The 17352-nt window shown below is 55.5% G+C and overlaps 1 protein-coding gene across 1 annotated transcript in view; it reads right to left on the bottom strand.

Moving 5' to 3' along the window:
* Nucleotides 1-17352, bottom strand: part of KSR2 (kinase suppressor of ras 2) — an 85145-nt gene that overhangs the window by 29997 nt on the left and 37796 nt on the right. Inside the window, 7 exon segments of the mRNA XM_068161803.1 lie at nt 235-602; nt 3599-3647; nt 5727-5793; nt 6336-6377; nt 9263-9431; nt 11527-11645; nt 13280-13347. Of these exon segments, the coding sequence (XP_068017904.1) occupies nt 235-602; nt 3599-3647; nt 5727-5793; nt 6336-6377; nt 9263-9431; nt 11527-11645; nt 13280-13347 (882 nt within the window).

Below are 17352 nucleotides of genomic sequence, written 5' to 3' on the forward strand. Positions count from 1 at the left end.
CAGCCTCTTGCCCCCCACCCTTTAGCTCTTGCTGAGCATTGCTCAGGTCCCCTCTGGGGCTACTCTTCTGGTTTAGTTGTCATGAGGTGCTGAGTGACAGCTTGGACTTGATGATCTCTGAGGTCTTTTCCAACCTTATTGATTCTATGATTGCACAACAGGGAAGCACAGCCAAGGGGGTCGGGGAAACCAAAACCGATTCCAGCGCAGCAGGAGGAGGCTCTGGGGCTTTACCTGGTGATGATGGCGAGGTGGGGAGGGCTCATGCAGGCTCCCATGAAGAGCACCACGTTTTCATGGCGGGTCTGCCTGTAGGCCATCACCTCCCTCTTGAAGGCCTTCAGCTGGTCCTCGTTGTCACGCTCGATGTCGATGAGGCGGATGGCCACCTCCCCGTGCCAGCGGCCGTGGAAGACCTGCCCGAAGCGGCCCTTGCCGATGAGCTCCCCGATCTCCAGCTGCTCGAAGGGGATGTCCCACTCCTGCAGGAAGATGCTGGTCTGGCTGGCCTTGCGGGGGAAGTTGCGAGCCGAGAGGAGAGAGAGGTTCATCTCCTCGAAGTCGTCCTCTGACTCCTGAGCCTCCTCGGGGCCTTCCTCGTTCTGGAGGAGAGGGGGGAAAGGAAAAAACAGGGTGGGAAAAAAGAAAGAAACAAAAAAGGGGGAGGGGGAGAAATTAAAAAAAGAGGGTGTGAAAAAAAAGAAAGAAATTAGGAAAAAAAGAGGGTGGAAAAAAAATAAAAAGGGAGGGTAAAAAAAGAAAGAAAAAAGAGGGTAAAAAAAAAAAGAAAGAAAAAAGAGGGTGGAAAAAAGACAAAAGGAGGGTAAAAAAGAAAGAAAGAAGGAGGGTAAAAAATAAGGAAATAAAAAAGGGGGGGAAGAAAAAAGGAGGAAAAAAGGAAAGAAAAAAGAGGGTAAAAAAAAGAAAGAAAAAAGGTGAAAAAGGAAAGAAAAAAAAGAGGGTAAAAAAGAAAGAAAAAAGAGGATGAAAAAAGATAAAAAATAGGGTGAAAAAAGGAGAAGGAAAAAAGAGGGTAAAAAAGAAAAAGAGGGTTAAAAAAGAAAGAAAAAAGAGGGTGAAAAATAATAAAGAAAAAAGAGGGTAAAAAAGAAAGAAAAAAGGAGGGGGAAAGAAGAAAGAAAAAAGAGAGTGAAAAAGAAGAAAGAAAACAGAGGGGGGGAAAGAAGAAAGAAAAAAGGGGGGGAAGAAAGAAAAAAGAGGGTTAAAAAAATTAAAAAGAGGATGAAAAAAAAAGAAAGGAAAAAAGAGGGTGAAAAGGAAGAAAGAAAAAAAGAGGGTGAAAAAAAAGGAAAGAAAGAAACGGGGGGGGAAAGGAAAAACCAGGGTGAAAGAAAAGAAAATCCAGGGTGGGAAAAAGAAGGAAAAAAAAACCAGATTGAAAAATAAAGACAAAACAGGGTGGGGGGGAAATGAATGAAAAAACCAGGGTGGAATAAAAGAGGAAATAAAAAAACAGGGTGGAAAAAACCCTCTTGAGCAGGGGCTGCTGTGCCAGGACAAGAGGTGATGGATTGATACTAAAAGAGGGAGATTCGGGGTGGGGAGAAGGGAGACCTGTTTGAACTGAGGGTGGGCAGAGCCTGTGCCAGGTTGGCCATTAGGGAGGTGGGAGATGCCCCCTGCCCGGGACTATCCTGGGGCCCTGAGCAACCTACTTTAGTTGACTCATAGGATCACAGAATTGCTTCAGCTGGGAAAGACCTTTAAGATCATTGACCTCCAACCATTAACTAACTCTGTCAAGTCTGCTGCAGCTGCCTGGAGGTGCTCAGGGAACGTGGGGATGTGGCACTTGGTGACACATTTTAATGGCCACGGTGGTGTTGGGTTAATGGTTGGACCTGATGCTCTTGAAGCTCCTTTCCTACCGAATCAATTCTCTGATTCCATGACTCTGTGTCCCTGCTGCCTGCAGGGAGGTAGAATCCAACGGCTTTTAAAGGCCCCTTCCAACCCACACCAGTCAGTGAGTCTAAGAAACCAGGCAGGTACCTTCCAGGTGGGCAGCTGTGTTTTATGCAACCCAGATGATGCCAGGGTTGAGGGTAAGAGCATGATACCCCCAGAGCATGGGCTGCTTCTGTCTGAAAGCAGCATTTCACCCTAGCCTGGCCAAGCTGGGTCAGGAGCTGGCTGGAGGCTGAGCCCAGAGAGTGGTGGTGAATGGTGCCACAGCCAGCTGGCAGCCAGGCACCAGTGGTGTCCCCCAGGGATCAGTGCTGGGCCCCATCCTGTTCAATATCTTTATTGATGATCTGGATGAGGGGATGGAGTCCATCATCAGTGAATTTGCAGATGACACCAAGCTGGGGGCAGGAGTTGATCTGTTAGAGGCTAGGAGAGCTCTGCAGAGGGACCTTGCCAGGCTGGACAGGTGGGCAGAGTCCAACAGGATGGCATTGAAAAAGTCCAAGTGCCAGGGGCTGCACTTTGGCCACAACAACCCCAGGCAGTGCTACAGGCTGGGGTCAGAGTGGCTGAGAGCAGCCAGGCAGAAAGGGACCTGGGGGTACTGGTGGACAGCAGCTGAACATGAGCCAGCAGTGTGCCCAGGTGGCCAAGAAGGCCAATGGCTTCCTGGCCTGCATCAGGAGCAGTGTGGCCAGCAGGAGCAGGGAGCTCATCCTGCCCTGTGCTCAGCACTGCTCAGGCCACACCTTGAGTCCTGTGTCCAGTTCTGGGCTCCTCAGTTTAAGAAGGACATTGAGAGACTTGAAGGTGTCCAGAGAAGGGCAAGAAAGCTGGGGAGGGGTCTGGAGCACAGCCCTGGGAGGAGAGGCTGAGGGAGCTGGGGTTGCTTAGCCTGCAGAAGAGGAGGCTCAGGGGAGACCTTCTTGCTCTCTACAACTCCCTGAAGGGAGGTTGTGGCCAGGTGGGGGTTGGTCTCTTCTCCCAGGCACCCAGCACCAGAACAAGAGGACACAGTCTCAAGCTGTGCCAGGGGAAGTTTAGGCTGGAGGTGAGCAAGAGAGATTGGCCATTGGGATGTGCTGCCCAGGGAGGTGGTGGAGTCCCCATCCCTGGAGGTGTTCAAAAAGGGATTGGATGTGGCACTTGGAGCCATGGTTTAGTTGTCAGGAGGCGCTGGGTGACAGCTTGGACTCAATGATCTCTGAGGTCTTTTCCAGCCTTATTGATTCTATGATTCTAAGCTGCTCTCTGCTAGCACCAACTGCTCCCAGCCTGCTACCTTCTGGCTATCCTGCCCCAGCCCCCCAGGATAGCTCTGAACTCTCCCTTCATGCCCTGAACAAGCTTTCCACAGGATTTCCAACACCCCTGAAAAGCTACATCCCACATCCTCCCCCTCCCACCATGGTTTGAAGTCATCTCAGCAAAGCTCATTGAATTCTAAATGGGGCAGGGGGAGGGGGTGAGGGACATGGAGCCCCTGAGGGTTCCCTCTTGGTGGGGTGGGGACACGGCTGCCTGGGCAGACCCCGGGGTTGGCTGTTAATTCAATTAGCAGTAATTTCACTGCACAGGTGTTAAATGTCTCTGGTCCCCGTGAAATGTGCCCCAGGGTGGAGATAAGCTGCAGGGCCATTAAGCACAGGAGCCAGCCTGAACGTCTCACCTCCGAGGTGGGCTCCACTTCAATTTGAAGCAATGGGTTTCCTTCCAGGCTGTTGAAAGAATTATTGAGTTACCACCAGGTCACAAACACTTGTGCACCTCGAGTCCTGCTTCCCACACCATCACTCTGCACCAGAGCTAAAGGCATCAGTGGGGAGAAGCACCAGGCTGGCAGCTAAGCTGGGAGAGCAATCCCTTCCCCCCCTTCTCCCCAACATCCTGGGCACATCCACCCCGAAGGACAGCCCTGGGGGTGCTCACAGAGGAGAAGGGAAGAGCAATATCAATTCTTGCATTAATTAACGTTCGAGGTGGGAAGCTCCAGGCTGGATTTGGGGATGTGGGGAGCACACAGCCAGCTCTCAAGTGCACGGTGTGCAGGATGCACCACTGCCGTGTCCTGGGAGGTGTCACCCTGGCCAGCCTGGGCTGAGGGACAGACTTACACCCTCCCAGCTTTTGAACCTCTCAAGGCATTGCTGGGGCACACACTCACTCGTGTGGCATTCCAGAGGAGGGCAAGGAGGCTGGGGAGGGGTCTGGAGCACAGCCCTGGGAGGAGAGGCTGAGGGAGCTGGGGTTGCTTAGCCTGGAGAAGAGGAGGCTCAGGGGAGACCTTCTTGCTCTCTCCAACTCCCTGAAGGGAGGTTGGAGCCAGGTGGGGGTTGGGCTCTTTACCCAGGCAACCAGCACCGGAACAAGAGGACACAGTCTCAAGCTGTGCCAGGGGAGGTTTAGGCTGGAGGTGAGGAGAAAGTTCTTCCCAGCAAGAGAGATTGGCCACTGGGAGGTGGTGGAGTCCCCACCCCTGGAGGTGTTCAAGAGGGGACTGGATGTGGCACTGGGAGCCATGGTTCAGTTGATTAGATGGTGTTGGGTGACAGGTTGGACTTGATGATCTCTGAGGTCTTTTCCAACCTTATTGATTCTATCACTCTGAGGTGGTTTCCAAGATCAGAGCTGCCCTTCCCAGGGAGCACCAACCAGCATGGGGCTGATTGGCAACCAGGAGAGAAGAGAATGGGGGTTTAAATTCTTGACAAGTGGGGATTCTAAAGGCAGCACCCAAACCTGTCTGCTTGCCAGCTCCCTGGGCCAGGAGCTTCTCCACTTAAACCTCCCCTGATCAGGGTCTTCCTGCACCCAGCAGTGAACAGGGAATTAGGGAGATTCCATGGGGAGGAGCAGCTGGAGCAGCTCCAGTGCTTTCAAGCAGAATATAAATACATTCTAAATCATTATTATCATTAACCTAATTAACAGCATCCCTTCCTAGAGGCAGCAAGGATCACAGGAGAGATTCCCAAGCTGCTTGAGCATCCTGTGCTTCATATCCTCTTCCTAACCAGTGATTGCGAGCTTCCTATCCCCAGCCCACCCAGTGCTCCTGGGCTTCCTACCCCCTGCCCACCCACTGTTCCTGGGCTTCCTACCCCCTGCCCACCCACTGCTCCTGGGCTTCCTACCCCCTGCCCACCCAGTGCTCCTGGGCTTCCTACCCCCTGCCCACCCACTGCTCCTGGGCTTCCTACCCCCTGCCCACCCAGTGCTCCTGGGCTTCCTACCCCCTGCCCACCCACTGCTCCTGGGCTTCCTACCCCCAGCCCACCCACTGCTCCTGGGCTTCCTACCCCCAGCCCACCCACTGCTCCTGGGCTTCCTACCCCCTGCCCACCCACTGCTCCTGGGCTTCCTACCCCCTGCCCACCCACTGCTCCTGGGCTTCCTACCCCCTGCCCACCCAGTGCTCCTGGGCTTCCTACCCCCTGCCCACCCAGTGCTCCTGGGCTTTGGTGTCTCATGGGTTTGCTCTTGGATTGAAAGTCTCTTTCTTTTCCCTGGTGGTGAAGTGCTGGGTGGGTGCATTGCTGTGGTTAGAAACCAATCCCCTGCCCTCTCCTCCTAACCTTTCTCCTCCCCAGGACACAAGCCAGAGCTATGAGCTGGGTTAAGGCAGCCCAAGCACCTCAGCCACCCACCCCAAAGGGCAGCCCTAAGCCCCAAGCTGGTGCTGCAAGGTCAGGGGAGCACCCATGGGTGCTCAGGGGGGTGCAGAGGATGCACTGTTCAGGAGGGGAAAAGAAGGCAAGTCAGGAGGAAGAGGAGGAGGAGGAGGAGGAAGAACTTACATGGGGTTGGAGTTGACAGGGTGGAGGATCACCTGTGGGGCTCGGGTTGGTGTCTCAGGCACCACATCTGGGGATAAAAGAGTGGAGAGTCAGCTGGGAGGCACCAGGAACCCTTTCCAGTGCTGGAAACACCCACAAGAGCTAAATCCCACCAAACCCCTCCCTCTGTCCCCAGCTCCCCTCCAGTAACACCCTTAGCTACACAGCTGGGGCCAGCCCTGCAGCATCTTCAGAGTCCTGCACCACCAGAGGTGCTCTGGGGGGCAAATCCCAGCCCAGAATAACATCCAGGGTCAGGAGAGCCAGCTGAGATCCCTTGGAGCTCCAGGGTCAGGAGAGCCAGCTGAGATCCCTTGGAGCTCCAGGGTGAGGGGAGCCAACTGAGATCCCTTGGAGCTCCAGGGTGAGGAGAGCCAGCTGAGATCCCTTGGAGCTCCAGGGTCAGGAGAGCCAACTGAGATCCCTTGGAGCTCCAGGGTCAGGAGAGCCAACTGAGATCCCTTGGAGCTCCAGGGTCAGGAGAGCCAGCTGAGATCCCTTGGAGCTCCAGGGTCAGGAGAGCCAAATGAGATCTCCTCCCAAAAGAAGACGACTTAGGAAGAGACTCACCTGGGAAAATGAACTGCTGCTTGTACTTGTAGTAATGGGAAGCTGGAAAAGAGAAGAGAGGGTCAAGCACTGACCTACAGATCCAGATGCTGGAGAGACCCCAACCCATGCCAGTCCCAGATCTGGGTGCCCCCCACCCCACTGCATCACCCAACCTCTCCCACCTCCATCTCTCCAGAGGATGCCACCCCCAATGGGTGCCCAAAAGCTCAGACCTGAGCCCTCTAACTACCTGGCTGGATTACTTTTGCCACCCTCAGCTGCTGCTCTGTACCACACAGAGGGTCTTGATGTCATCTACAAAGTCATTGGTGGGATGTGGACACCTTGCTGCCAGCAAAAGCCCTCAGGGTTTGAGTGCTTGGCTCCCAAGCAGCCTCTGGGAAACAGACTCTGAGCTGCTGCCCATTTTTGCCCCCTGCAGCACATCTAACTCTGCCTTTTTGCCATGCTTTGGAGCATTGTCCTGCCTGGGCTCCCTTCCTGCCTCCTGGCCCACTGAAGGAAGTCAGTGGCTGTCTGCAGCCCCAGGAGAGCCCTGCAGAAGGGCTCAGGGTGCTTCTCCTTAAGCTTCACAACCTCAAGCAGTGTCCCTCAGTGTCTCCTCTCCAGCTTTGAGAGCCTGGAGAGTGAGCTCACCTCTGCAGCAGGACCTGAGCACCCCTGAGCTGAGATCAAAGGAGACTCAAAGGCAATTCTGGCAGAAAAAGGTCACCATGTGGCACTTGCCAAGCTCAAGTCCTCATCCCCAAGATGACCATCTTGATGAGGTGACCTTCCCCCGTGGGAAGATGAAAGCACACTAAGCCCTGCTCTGTGTCAGGCCAGCTCCTCTTCAGGCATGAAAGCAGGGAGCAGCCAGGGTCTGATCCTAGCCTGGCTCCATCACAGCCAGGCAAAGCTTCCAGGGGCTCTCTGTGCTGGTCCCCAGGAGGGGCAGTGGTCAGTGCTGCTGCCCACTTCAGGGCATTACTTTTGTGATTCCTTCTTCAAACAACATGAAATAACTTCTCTGATGACCTGCAGGGAGGGCTCTTCTCCGGGCATGATGGGGTCTCCAAGCACTGAACCCTCTGTCCCTTCCCCACCCAGAGCCAAGCAGGGTCCAGGGCTTGCCCAGCAAGTGGTTTGGAGATGTTCCTCACTGTGAGCTTGGCTGAATTGCTGTTGAGACAACAGGATGCTTCAGCTCTGGCTGGACCACCAGCAGCATGGTTGTGGCAGCAAGGTGCCCTCAGGTTGGCAGCCACCCTGGTTCCTGTGCTCCTTGGTGACTCAAAGGTGAAATCCCAACCTGGGAGTGGGAAATGGAGCTGAGTCCCTCCTTGACAGGAACCTTGGGCTTCTCAGTGCTTCCTCAGCTCTTCCACCATCTTCCTCATGCCCCTTCAGCATCCTGGGCGCTCCAGAAAGTGAGACTTCTACCTGGTCAAGGCACACCAGGACCTGTGTGGTTTGGCTGGTGGTCTCTTGGGTGTTTCCCAGCACACCAGGACCTGTGTGGTTTGGCTGGTGGTCTCTTGGGTGCTTCCCCAGCTTTTGGCAATGTTTGTTGTCGTGCTGATGGATCCTGCCAGTCAAATCCCCCCTCACCTCCCTCTTCCTCCTCCTCTCCAGCTGATGGCTTGTCAAGATGGAAGGGAGGAATCTCCACAGTGCAGCAGGATCAGCAGAGCATGCTGGGGTCATCTGCTTCCTCTGGAGATGCAATCCTGATCCTCCTTCCTACCAGAGCAGTTCATTAACCCTGGGGATCTGGGGATGCAGGAGGGATCCCAGGTCCCAACAGAGGCTCAAGGCCACAGACCTGCTCCAGGTCAACAGCCTTGGAAGAGCTGCAGTGCCCCAGCACCTCAGAGATGGGTCAAGGCTGTGGCTCCTTCTCCTCTCCCTTTGCCAGGCTCTTTTTAGGGAGCAGCTGGAGATGCAGGTGAGTGATGAAGGACACTTTCAACTGAGCCATTCACCTCCAGGAAGGGACCTGCCCTGGAGCAGCAGCACTGCCTCAAGGCTAACCCAAAGGCAGCCACACTGGGACAGGCTTCAGCACATCCTCAGGCCAGAAGGAGCTTTTTTTGGCCACTTAATGCAACTCCTGTGTCCTGGCAGCCACTGTGACCAAATTGCCTCTTCCACCATCCCTGCAGAGCTGGAGTTCCAGCAGCAGATGTGTTCCAGGTACCCAGGCAAGCCTCATCAGACACAGCCAGCATCAGCTCCTCCCCACCAGCACCCCAAGCTTGCTGGAGGTCCATCACCCCACAGACACAATGAAGCCAACCCAAGCTACCCTTGTGGCTGGGTAGGACCTTGTTGCCCATTTGCTGTGGAGGGAATGCAGCAGGCATGGAGAGGTCAGGTCTGGAAAGCTTTTTGTAGCCTCAGGCACCAGCAGGTTGCCCACAGAGGTTGTGTGGCTCCATCCTTGGAGATCTTCAAGACCAAACTGGATCAAGCCTCAAGCTCTGACCCTCCTTCAAGCAGGAGGTTTGACTAGAGACTCCCCAGCTCCTTCCTGACCTGAATTATCCTAAACTCATCTTTGCTGCTCATTTCTGCTTCCAGCTTTTCCCCATCCAACTATAAGCCCAGGAGGCAACAACAGCACATCCAGGTCCCCACAGGGAGACTCTGCTGCCCTCTCTGGAGCTCACTCCTGTGGTTTCTACTTTAAACAACATCTCAACAGGCCTGAAAGGAGTTTCTGCTCCAGAGGTGATGCATGACAGGGTCACCAAATGCTAGAGCTTCTGTCCCTCTCACCTAAACCCAGGCAGTGGGGCAGGGGGGGAGGTAAGAAGCTGACAGTACCTGGCAGGTTGAACTGCTCCTGGTGGGGCAGGGAGGGAGGGAGGGGAGCTGACAGTACCTGGCAGGTTGAACTGCTCCTGGTGGGGCAGGGGGGGAGGGAGGGGAGCTGACAGTACCTGGCAGGTTGAACTGCTTCTGCTGGCGTGGGCACTGCGGGGAGGGGTGCAGGGGGGACGGGGGCGTCGCGCTGGGTGGCAGAGGTGGGGCCGGCGAGGAGGGTGTGGAGGAGGTGGTGGAGGAAGGGTTGCTGCTGGAGTCTGGCTGGTAGGGCACTGGGATGTGGTCCTGTGGGACACAGGGAAGGAAAGAAGAGAGGAGCAGGTTAGAGAAGCATTGACCAGTGCCCCACCAAGGTGCTCTGGTACTCCCCAGCCTCAAAAAGCCATTTGCACCACCCCATCACAACCACAGGGCAGAGCATCACACCAAGGACCTCCTAAGAGATTCAGGCTTAAACAACTGCAAGCAGGTGAGCATCATCTGGTACCCAGCCTTTGCTGAGAGAGGATGCCTCACCTGTGCCCAGCTATGGGACCCCAAACACACAGAGGGACATGGGCCTGCTAGAGCAGGTCCAAGGGAGGCCACAAAGGTGAGCAGAGGTCTATGAAGCCAGACTGAAAGAATTTGGGCTGTTCAGCCTGGGGCAGAGAAGGAACCCAGGGAGGCCTTAGAGCTGCACTTCAATATCTGCAGGGGACCTCCAGGCAGGCTGGGGAGGGACTGTGGGGATAGGACAAGGAGCAAGGGCTTGAAGGTGGAGCAGGGGAGGTTTAGGTTGGACATCAGGAGGAAGTTGTGCACAGGGAGGCTGGGGAGACACTGGGACAGGCTGCCCAGGGCTGTGGTTGAGGCTCCATGCCTGGAGACATCCAAGCTCAGCCTGGCTGTGTCCCTGTGCAGCCTGCTCTGGCTGGAGCTGTCCCTGCTGCCTGCAGGGGGGTTGGACAGGATGCCCTTGGAGGCTCCCATCCAATCCAATGCAATCTGTGAAGCTGAACATGCTGAGGTCCAGCAGGACCTGTGGGTCATGCCAGGCACTGAGAAGTTTGGGGGTTGATGGCTTGTTCCCCATCTCACCAAGGGCTTCCTTTGCTCTGAGCACTTCCAGCTGCAGAAGCCTCCCCCTGCACCACCTCCCGTCAGAAATTCTCTGAAGGCAGCGAGCTCTAAATTTCATCTTTCTGAAGGCACCAGCCTTTAAATTTCATCAAGCAGAGCCCCAGGCTGGTTTTACTGCTGTCAGAGCAGGGCAGCAGTGAGGGAGGCAGGTGCACTGTCAGCCCTGGGCTGCCCAGCATCGCCCACAATCCAATTCTGGGCTTGTTTTAACGGTAAGGATAAATCGGTTGTGCGTGGCAGGCTCAGGTGGTGGCACAGGCACCAAACCACCCCAAATTCAACTGAGACCTGCACAACAAGAGGCCACAGAGGAGCAAAGCTGGTGGGACACAGGCTGTCCTCAAAGTGCTCGTTCCATTTTGCTGAGGAAAGCCAGAGGAAGAGGGGCTGGCAGCTCTGCTGCTCCTGCCTCAACACTGAGCTCAGCACCGCTCTGCTCCTTCAACCAGCGCCAGACCATGGCATTGTTGCTTGAATTTAAGCCTCCAAGAAGGTTACCAGGCAGCTCCCACCCCACACACATCGATGCCATAGTGGTGGATGTGCCTGAAGACCCATGGAGACACCTGCAAGACGTGAGCCAGCAATGGGGACTTGCAGCCCAGAAGGTCAGCTGTGTCCTGGGCTGCATCAAAAGAAGCCTGGCCACTAGGTCAAGGGAGGGGATTCTGCCCCTCTGCTCTGCTCAGACCCCACCTGCAGCACTGCCTCCAGTTCTGGTGCCTCAAGCACAAGAAGGACCTGGACTTGATGGGAGTGGGTCCAGAGGAGACCACAAAGATGATCAAAGGGCTGGAAAACCTCTCCTATGAGTCAGGATGGGAGAGTTGGGGCTGCTCAGCCTGCAGAAGAGGAGGCTCCAGAGAGACCTTAGAGCAGCCTTCCAGTACAAGGAGAGCTGGGGAGGATGCAGGAGAGCTGGGGAGGGACTTTTGACAAGGGCTGGGGATGACAGGATGAGGAGCAATGGATTGAAGCTTGAGGAGGGCAGATTGAGACTGGAGAGTAGGAAGAAACCCTTTCCACTGAGGCTGGTGACACACTGGCACAGGCTGCCCAGGGAGGCTGTGGTTTTCCCCTCCCTGGAGGCTGGATGAGGCCTGGAGCAAGCTGGGCTGGTGGGAGGTGTCCTTGCCCATGGCAGGGGGTTGGAACTGGATGATCTTTGAGGTCCCTTCCAAGCCAACCCATTCTCTGAGCCTATGTTTCGTGGGGGTGGGGTGACCCAGGGGGTGGCAGGGCAGGGGGAGCAGCTCACCTTGTTGAGCTTGTTGGTCTTGGGCAGCGTCTGGCTGACGTGCAGGTCCGAGTACCGCGGGGGCTTCCGCAGGGGGTTGTTGATGTCGCAGGGCACTGACTCTGTCCGGACTAACCGCGCTGGAGGGAGAAGGGAGAGAGGGGCAGAGGGGATGGAGAGGAAGGGGAGAGAGATAAAGAGACATCAGAGCTTTGAAGGAGCTCTCGGGGGTCAACCCTGAGCTTGCAAACCGCTCTTGAATCGCTCTCCAAAGCAATCCAGACGCCGCTCGGCTCCTGCCCCGGGGGGGCAGCCAGCCTTTGGCCTAGCCCCTGCCCCAGGGTACAGCCAAACCCCCCTGGGATGTGGGGGGCTTAAAGACCCTCATGCTGGGATGAAAGCTGCATCTCTCCTCCTGCTGAGCAGCTGCAGTTCAGGGAGGCTCAGCAGCCACCGTGGCCACCCCATGAGCTGGGGGGGTCAGGCAGCAGCAGCAGGAGGCACCATCCTCTCATCCTCTTCCTCACTGCAGATTTGCAAGGCAGGAGGAAGGAGCTGGCTCAGGGCAGCCTGCTCTTGGAGGAGAGTTTCTTGCAGGGGAACTAAAAGCAAAAGACCAGCCTGCAGCCTGGGGGACTTGAGAACAAGCTGGCTGCAGGGGAAAACATGGAAGAGGTTGGGGGGAGGCAGGGCGGGTGGTGGCTGTTTCACTGATGCTGAGGCCACCCCAGAGCTAAAGCACACAGCAGGCAGCCCCAGCTCTTGCAGCACTGTAGATCACAGCCATAACCCCCAGTTTCTGCCCATCTCAGGAGCCTACTAGCCCCTGGCAGTGTGAGACTCTTGCTTTCCCTGCCTCCTGGTCAGCGTCTGTAGCAGCTCAGAGCATGTCAGGGGTGGTTCTTCGACCCTCTTCTACCCCAGCTTGCTGCAAGCAAGGGCATGAGGGCCAGAGCAGAGGCTGCAGAGTTGCCTCCCTCCAAGCTACAGATCCTCACTCGTCTGGCAAGGTGCCACCAACACAATGCCTTCCCCCACGATGCAACCCACGAGCGTGCTTTTGGTGGCATTTAACACAGAGCAACGGCCTTAAGAGCTTAAAAGTCAAGGCAAAGGGGCCTGGAAGCCTTTCCCTTAGGCGGTCTCAGTCCTCTGGCCGTCGGGGAGCGCTCAGCCAAAATCTGGAAGAAAAGAGGTGGGAAGCGCCGCCTGTTGTCCTGCTGCAGACTCCTCCCTCCTCTGTGGATATTTTAGGCTGGGTCAGAGCAGGGCAAAGCAGCTCCAAAAGCACCACGAGCATCCGTAGGAGCACGGCCACGGCCCCACTGGCAAGGGGGACATCCCCCCATGCGCCCACAACAGCGCCGTGGGACAGCTTTGTGGTCGGAGGGTTGTTCGGTTTGGTTTTGAGGGGGGAGGGAGGGGGAGGAGGGGGTCCCGCACGGCTGCCCTAAGCTCTCGACGGTAGCAAAAGGCTCAAACCTGTTGCGACTTACCCCGGGCGGTGGGGAATCTGAAAAGAAAAGGAGGCGGGGGAAGGGTGGGTGGAAGTGGTTTGCAATGCAAATCTGCCTCGCCCCGCACGGCTCGTCTCCCTACAAGCGGAGAAAAACGGTGGGTAAAATTTTCACCGAGCTCCCAAAGCGCTTCGGGAGCCTCCAGCCCACCCACCGGCAGCGAGCGTCGGGGCTCCCGAATCGCCCCGGGGGGCTTCGGAAAGTTTTACCTGCTGGCGACAGCCCCCGGAGGCAGAAGGGGGAAGAAAGGTCCTTACCTCCGCGGTGGATGATCAGCAGGTGACACGGAGGGGCCTCTTTGGTGCATTTGTTGTGGCACTTGAGCCTGGGGGGGAAGAGACAAAAGGGTGTGAGAAGCAGAGGGGATGGGGGAGCAACCGTGGCGTGGCCAGAGGCATGCAGCCAGGAAGCAGCAAAGACCTGAAGGAGCAGGTCCAGAGGAGGCCACCAAGATGAGCAGAGGGCTGGAGCACCTCTCCTACAAAGACAGACTGAAAGAATTCAGCCTGGAGAAGAGAAGGCTCCAGGGAGACCTCAGAGCTGCCTTTCAACATCTGAAGGGGACCTAAGGAAGCCTGGGGAGGGACTGCTCAGAGGGGCCTGTGGTCAATGGCTTGAAACCAGAGCAGGGGAGGCTTAGGTTGGACATCAGGAGGAAGTTCTGCACGATGAGAGTGGTGAAACACTGGAACAGGCTATCCAGGATGGACAAACCCTCCCACACCCCTGTGGGCCTGCTCTTTCTCTGCCATGGACAAATCCTCCTGCACCCCTGCAGTCTTACTCTTCCTCTGCCAAGGACAAACCTTCCTACATCCCTGTGGTCCTGCTGGGGCATCAGGATGGGTTGGCTAGGAGGACACAGGCAAACAGGAGCCTGGCTGGGTGCACCTGCCCCAAGAAATGGGCAGAAGAACCCCCAAAGCCTTTCCCTGCTGGCTGCAGGGCACCAGGCAGCCAGCAGCCAGCTTGAGGATGCCCAAAATGATCATTTCTGCTGACCCACACTCAGGGCAAAGCCAATTCCCCAAACCAACATAGGAGAGGAGGATGTGCCCTATGGGGACAGGCTGGGAGAGCTTGGGGCTGTTCAGCCTGGAGAAGAAAAGGCTCCAGGGAGACCTTAGAGCAGCCTTCCAGGACCTGAAGGGGGCTACAGGAAAGCTTAGAAAGGGCTTTTTCCAAGGGCTTGTAGTGATAGGATGAGAGGCAATGGATTGAAAGTGGAAGAGGGGAGACTGAGACTGGAGATCAGGAAGAAATTCTTTCCACTGAGGGTGCTGAGACACTGGCACAGGCTGCCCAGGGAGGCTGTAGCTGCCCCCTCCCTGCAGGTGCTCAAGGCCAGGCTGCATGAGGCCCTCAGCAACCTGGGCTGGTGGGAGATGTCCCTGCCCATGGCAGGGAGGCAGGAACTGGATGATCTCTGAGGTCCCTTCCAACCCAAAGCATTCTCTGAACCATCTATGAACCATCCAGAGCTAAGGCTGCTTTATCCTTAATTGAATTCCGGGGCAGCAGAGGGGAAGGAAGTGTCTGCCCTGGCCCTTGTTGGCTCCGGATGAATCCCTGCCACTGTGCCCTCCCCCCCTGCCTTTGTGAGCAAGGCATTTAGCAACAAAGAATGAGAGCATTTATGGCCACGCTGAATATTCTGCAGAGCTCTGCCCTGCTTTCACAGAGCTGCAGCAAGGGCTCCGTGGAGGGCTTCACCCCTGGGTCATGTATATAGGCATAAGCAGGCTCCCATCGCCCCCAAACCTTTTTGTTCCTCCTTAATTAGGGATGGAAACGAGTCCCTGGCTCCTGCTCTGCTGCAGAGCAGGGAGAGCCTCTGGGGAAGCAGGGAATAAAAAAAACAAGGAGCTGAAAAATATAAATAAATAAAACAAACAAGGGGAAAGATGGAAAAGGGGTGGGGGGGGGGAGGAGGGGAGGGGAAAAATAAACCCAAACCAAAGGCAGTGGCTGCAAGCCAGTGAGCTGGGTAATGAAAATCCAGGAGCTGCACGTGTTGCCTTTTATTGCAAAGCCATTCCTAGAGGGAAAGGAAGAGATTAACCTGGTGCTTGAGGATTGGAGGGCATGTGGGGGCTCCTTGGTTGGTTTACCTGCTCATTTCCCCCTCCCTCCCCCCCAGTTTCTGGGAGCTGGATTTTGGTTTACCTTCTCATTCCCCCAGTTCCTGGGGGCTGTTTGCTTGTTTTACCTGCTCCATCCCCTCCAGTTTCTGGGGGGCTGTTTGTTTTACCTACTCTTTCCCACCCCCAGTTTCTGGAGGTTGGTTGTTTTATTTTACCTGCTCATTCCCCCACACCACCACTTTCTGGGAGCTGTTTGCTTCTTTTACCTGCTCAATCCCCTCAGTTTCTGGGGGTTGGTTGGTTGGTTGGTTTACCTACTCATTTCCCCCTAGTTTCTGGGAGCTGGTTTTTGTTTTACCTGCTCAATCCCCTCCAGTTCCTGGGGACTATTTGTTTCTTTCACCTGCTCATCCTTCTCACTTTCTGGGGGCTGTTTTACCTACTCTTTCCCACCCCCAGTTCCTGGAGGTTGGTTGTTTTATTTTACCTGCTCCTTCCCCCCCCCCCATACACTTTCTGGGAGCTGGTTTTTGTTTTACTTACTCATTCTCCCCCAGTTTCTGGGGGCTGTTTGGGGGCTGTTTGTTTCTTTTACCTGCTACTTCTCCCCCAGTTTCTGGGGGTTGTTTGTTTGTTTTACTTACTAATTTCCCCCCAGTTCCTGAGGGCTGTTTGTTTGTTTTACCTGCTCATTCCCCTCCAGTTTCTGGGAGCTGGTTTTTGTTCTACCTGCTCATTCCCCTCCAGTTCCTGGGGGCTGTTTGTTTGTTTTACGTGCTCAATCCCCTCCAGTTCCTGGGGGCTATTTGCTTGTTTTACCTACTCAATCCCCTCCAGTTTCTGGGGGCTGTTTGTTTTACCTGCTCAATCCCCTCCAGTTCCTGGGGGCTATTTGTTTTACCTGCTCATTCTCCCCCAGTTTCTGGGGACTGTTTGTTTGTTTTACCTGCTCAATCCCCTCCAGTTCCTGGGAGCTGGTTTTTGTTTTGCCTCCTCAATCCCCTCCAGTTCCTGGGGGCTGTTTGCTTGTTTTACCTGCTCATTCTCCCCCAGTTCCTGGGGGCTGTTTGCTTGTTTTACCTGCACATTCTCCCCCAGTTCCTGGGGGCTGTTTGCTTGTTTTACCTGCTCATTCTCCCCCAGTTCCTGGGGGATGTTTGCTTGTTTTACCTGCTCATTCTCCCCCAGTTCCTGGGGGCTGTTTGCTTGTTTTACCTGCTCATTCTCCCCCAGTTCCTGGGGGCTGTTTGCTTGTTTTACCTGCTCAATCCCCTCCAGTTCCTGGGGGCCGTTTGCTTGTTTTACCTGCTCAATCCCCTCCAGTTCCTGGGAGCTGGTTTTTGGTTTACCTGCTCAATCCCCTCCAGTTTCCAGGGGAAGCAGCACCAGGGCTGGGTGGTTACAGCAAATCCAGCAAACCTAACCCTTGGTATCCACCCAAACCTTCAGCAACCAGGGAATTTATTTACTCTCTTCTGAGTGACTACAGGCAGCAGGACCCACACAGAGCAGGAACATCGTGAGGGCAAGTCCCAGCATCCCTCCCCCTGCACAGGGACCAGCCCTCAGCAGCCCCAGCAGGAGCAAAGCCTCCAGCTGCTGGAGCACTGCATGCAAATCATGGCTTTAAGATCACAAATGTTTGAGAATATCCCTTCCTGAACCCCACAGCTGCAGGGCAACCAGGGATTTCTGCTCCAGGTTTAAATCCCAATGTGCTAACTCATCAGCATTTAATCAACCCCAGCACCCATGGTGATCACTTCACAGCTCCAGCTAACTCAGACTAGCAGCCTGATACCAGCACCCAGCCCCAGAAAAGGCAAGCCCTGCCTCCAGCAGCAGCTTCACTCAGTGCTGGAGGCTGTGTGATACTGGGCTCCACCGGACTGGAGGCAGCAGAAGTGGCCCCAGCCTTGCCTCTCTCTCTTTTCCCAGTCCTGCCCAATTTTACAGCCCCCTCTCAGCTGCACTGCAGCTTAAATGTGGTTTGGGGTGGGTTGGTGTCAGAGCATGGCCAAGAAGCAGAGGCCACAAGACATTTTTCTGCTGCAAAAACCGGAGGACAGAGCCCAAGACCGCGGACAGAACCCATCCTGTGCCTGCAGCTACCCTGACTCAGGCAATGCTCCCATCCGAGCCACTCTCCATCCACCTCCTGCAGATAACTCCACCTCTAGCCCCACACCGCGGGCATCTGAAGCCAGGCCAGGGGTTGCAGCGAGCAAGGAAGCTGTCAGGATCTG

This window comes from Melanerpes formicivorus, unplaced genomic scaffold (assembly GCF_026170545.1).
Source record: "Melanerpes formicivorus ecotype bairdi unplaced genomic scaffold, bMelFor1.0.p_v2 SCAF_60, whole genome shotgun sequence".
Classification (NCBI taxonomy): Eukaryota; Metazoa; Chordata; class Aves; order Piciformes; family Picidae; genus Melanerpes; species Melanerpes formicivorus.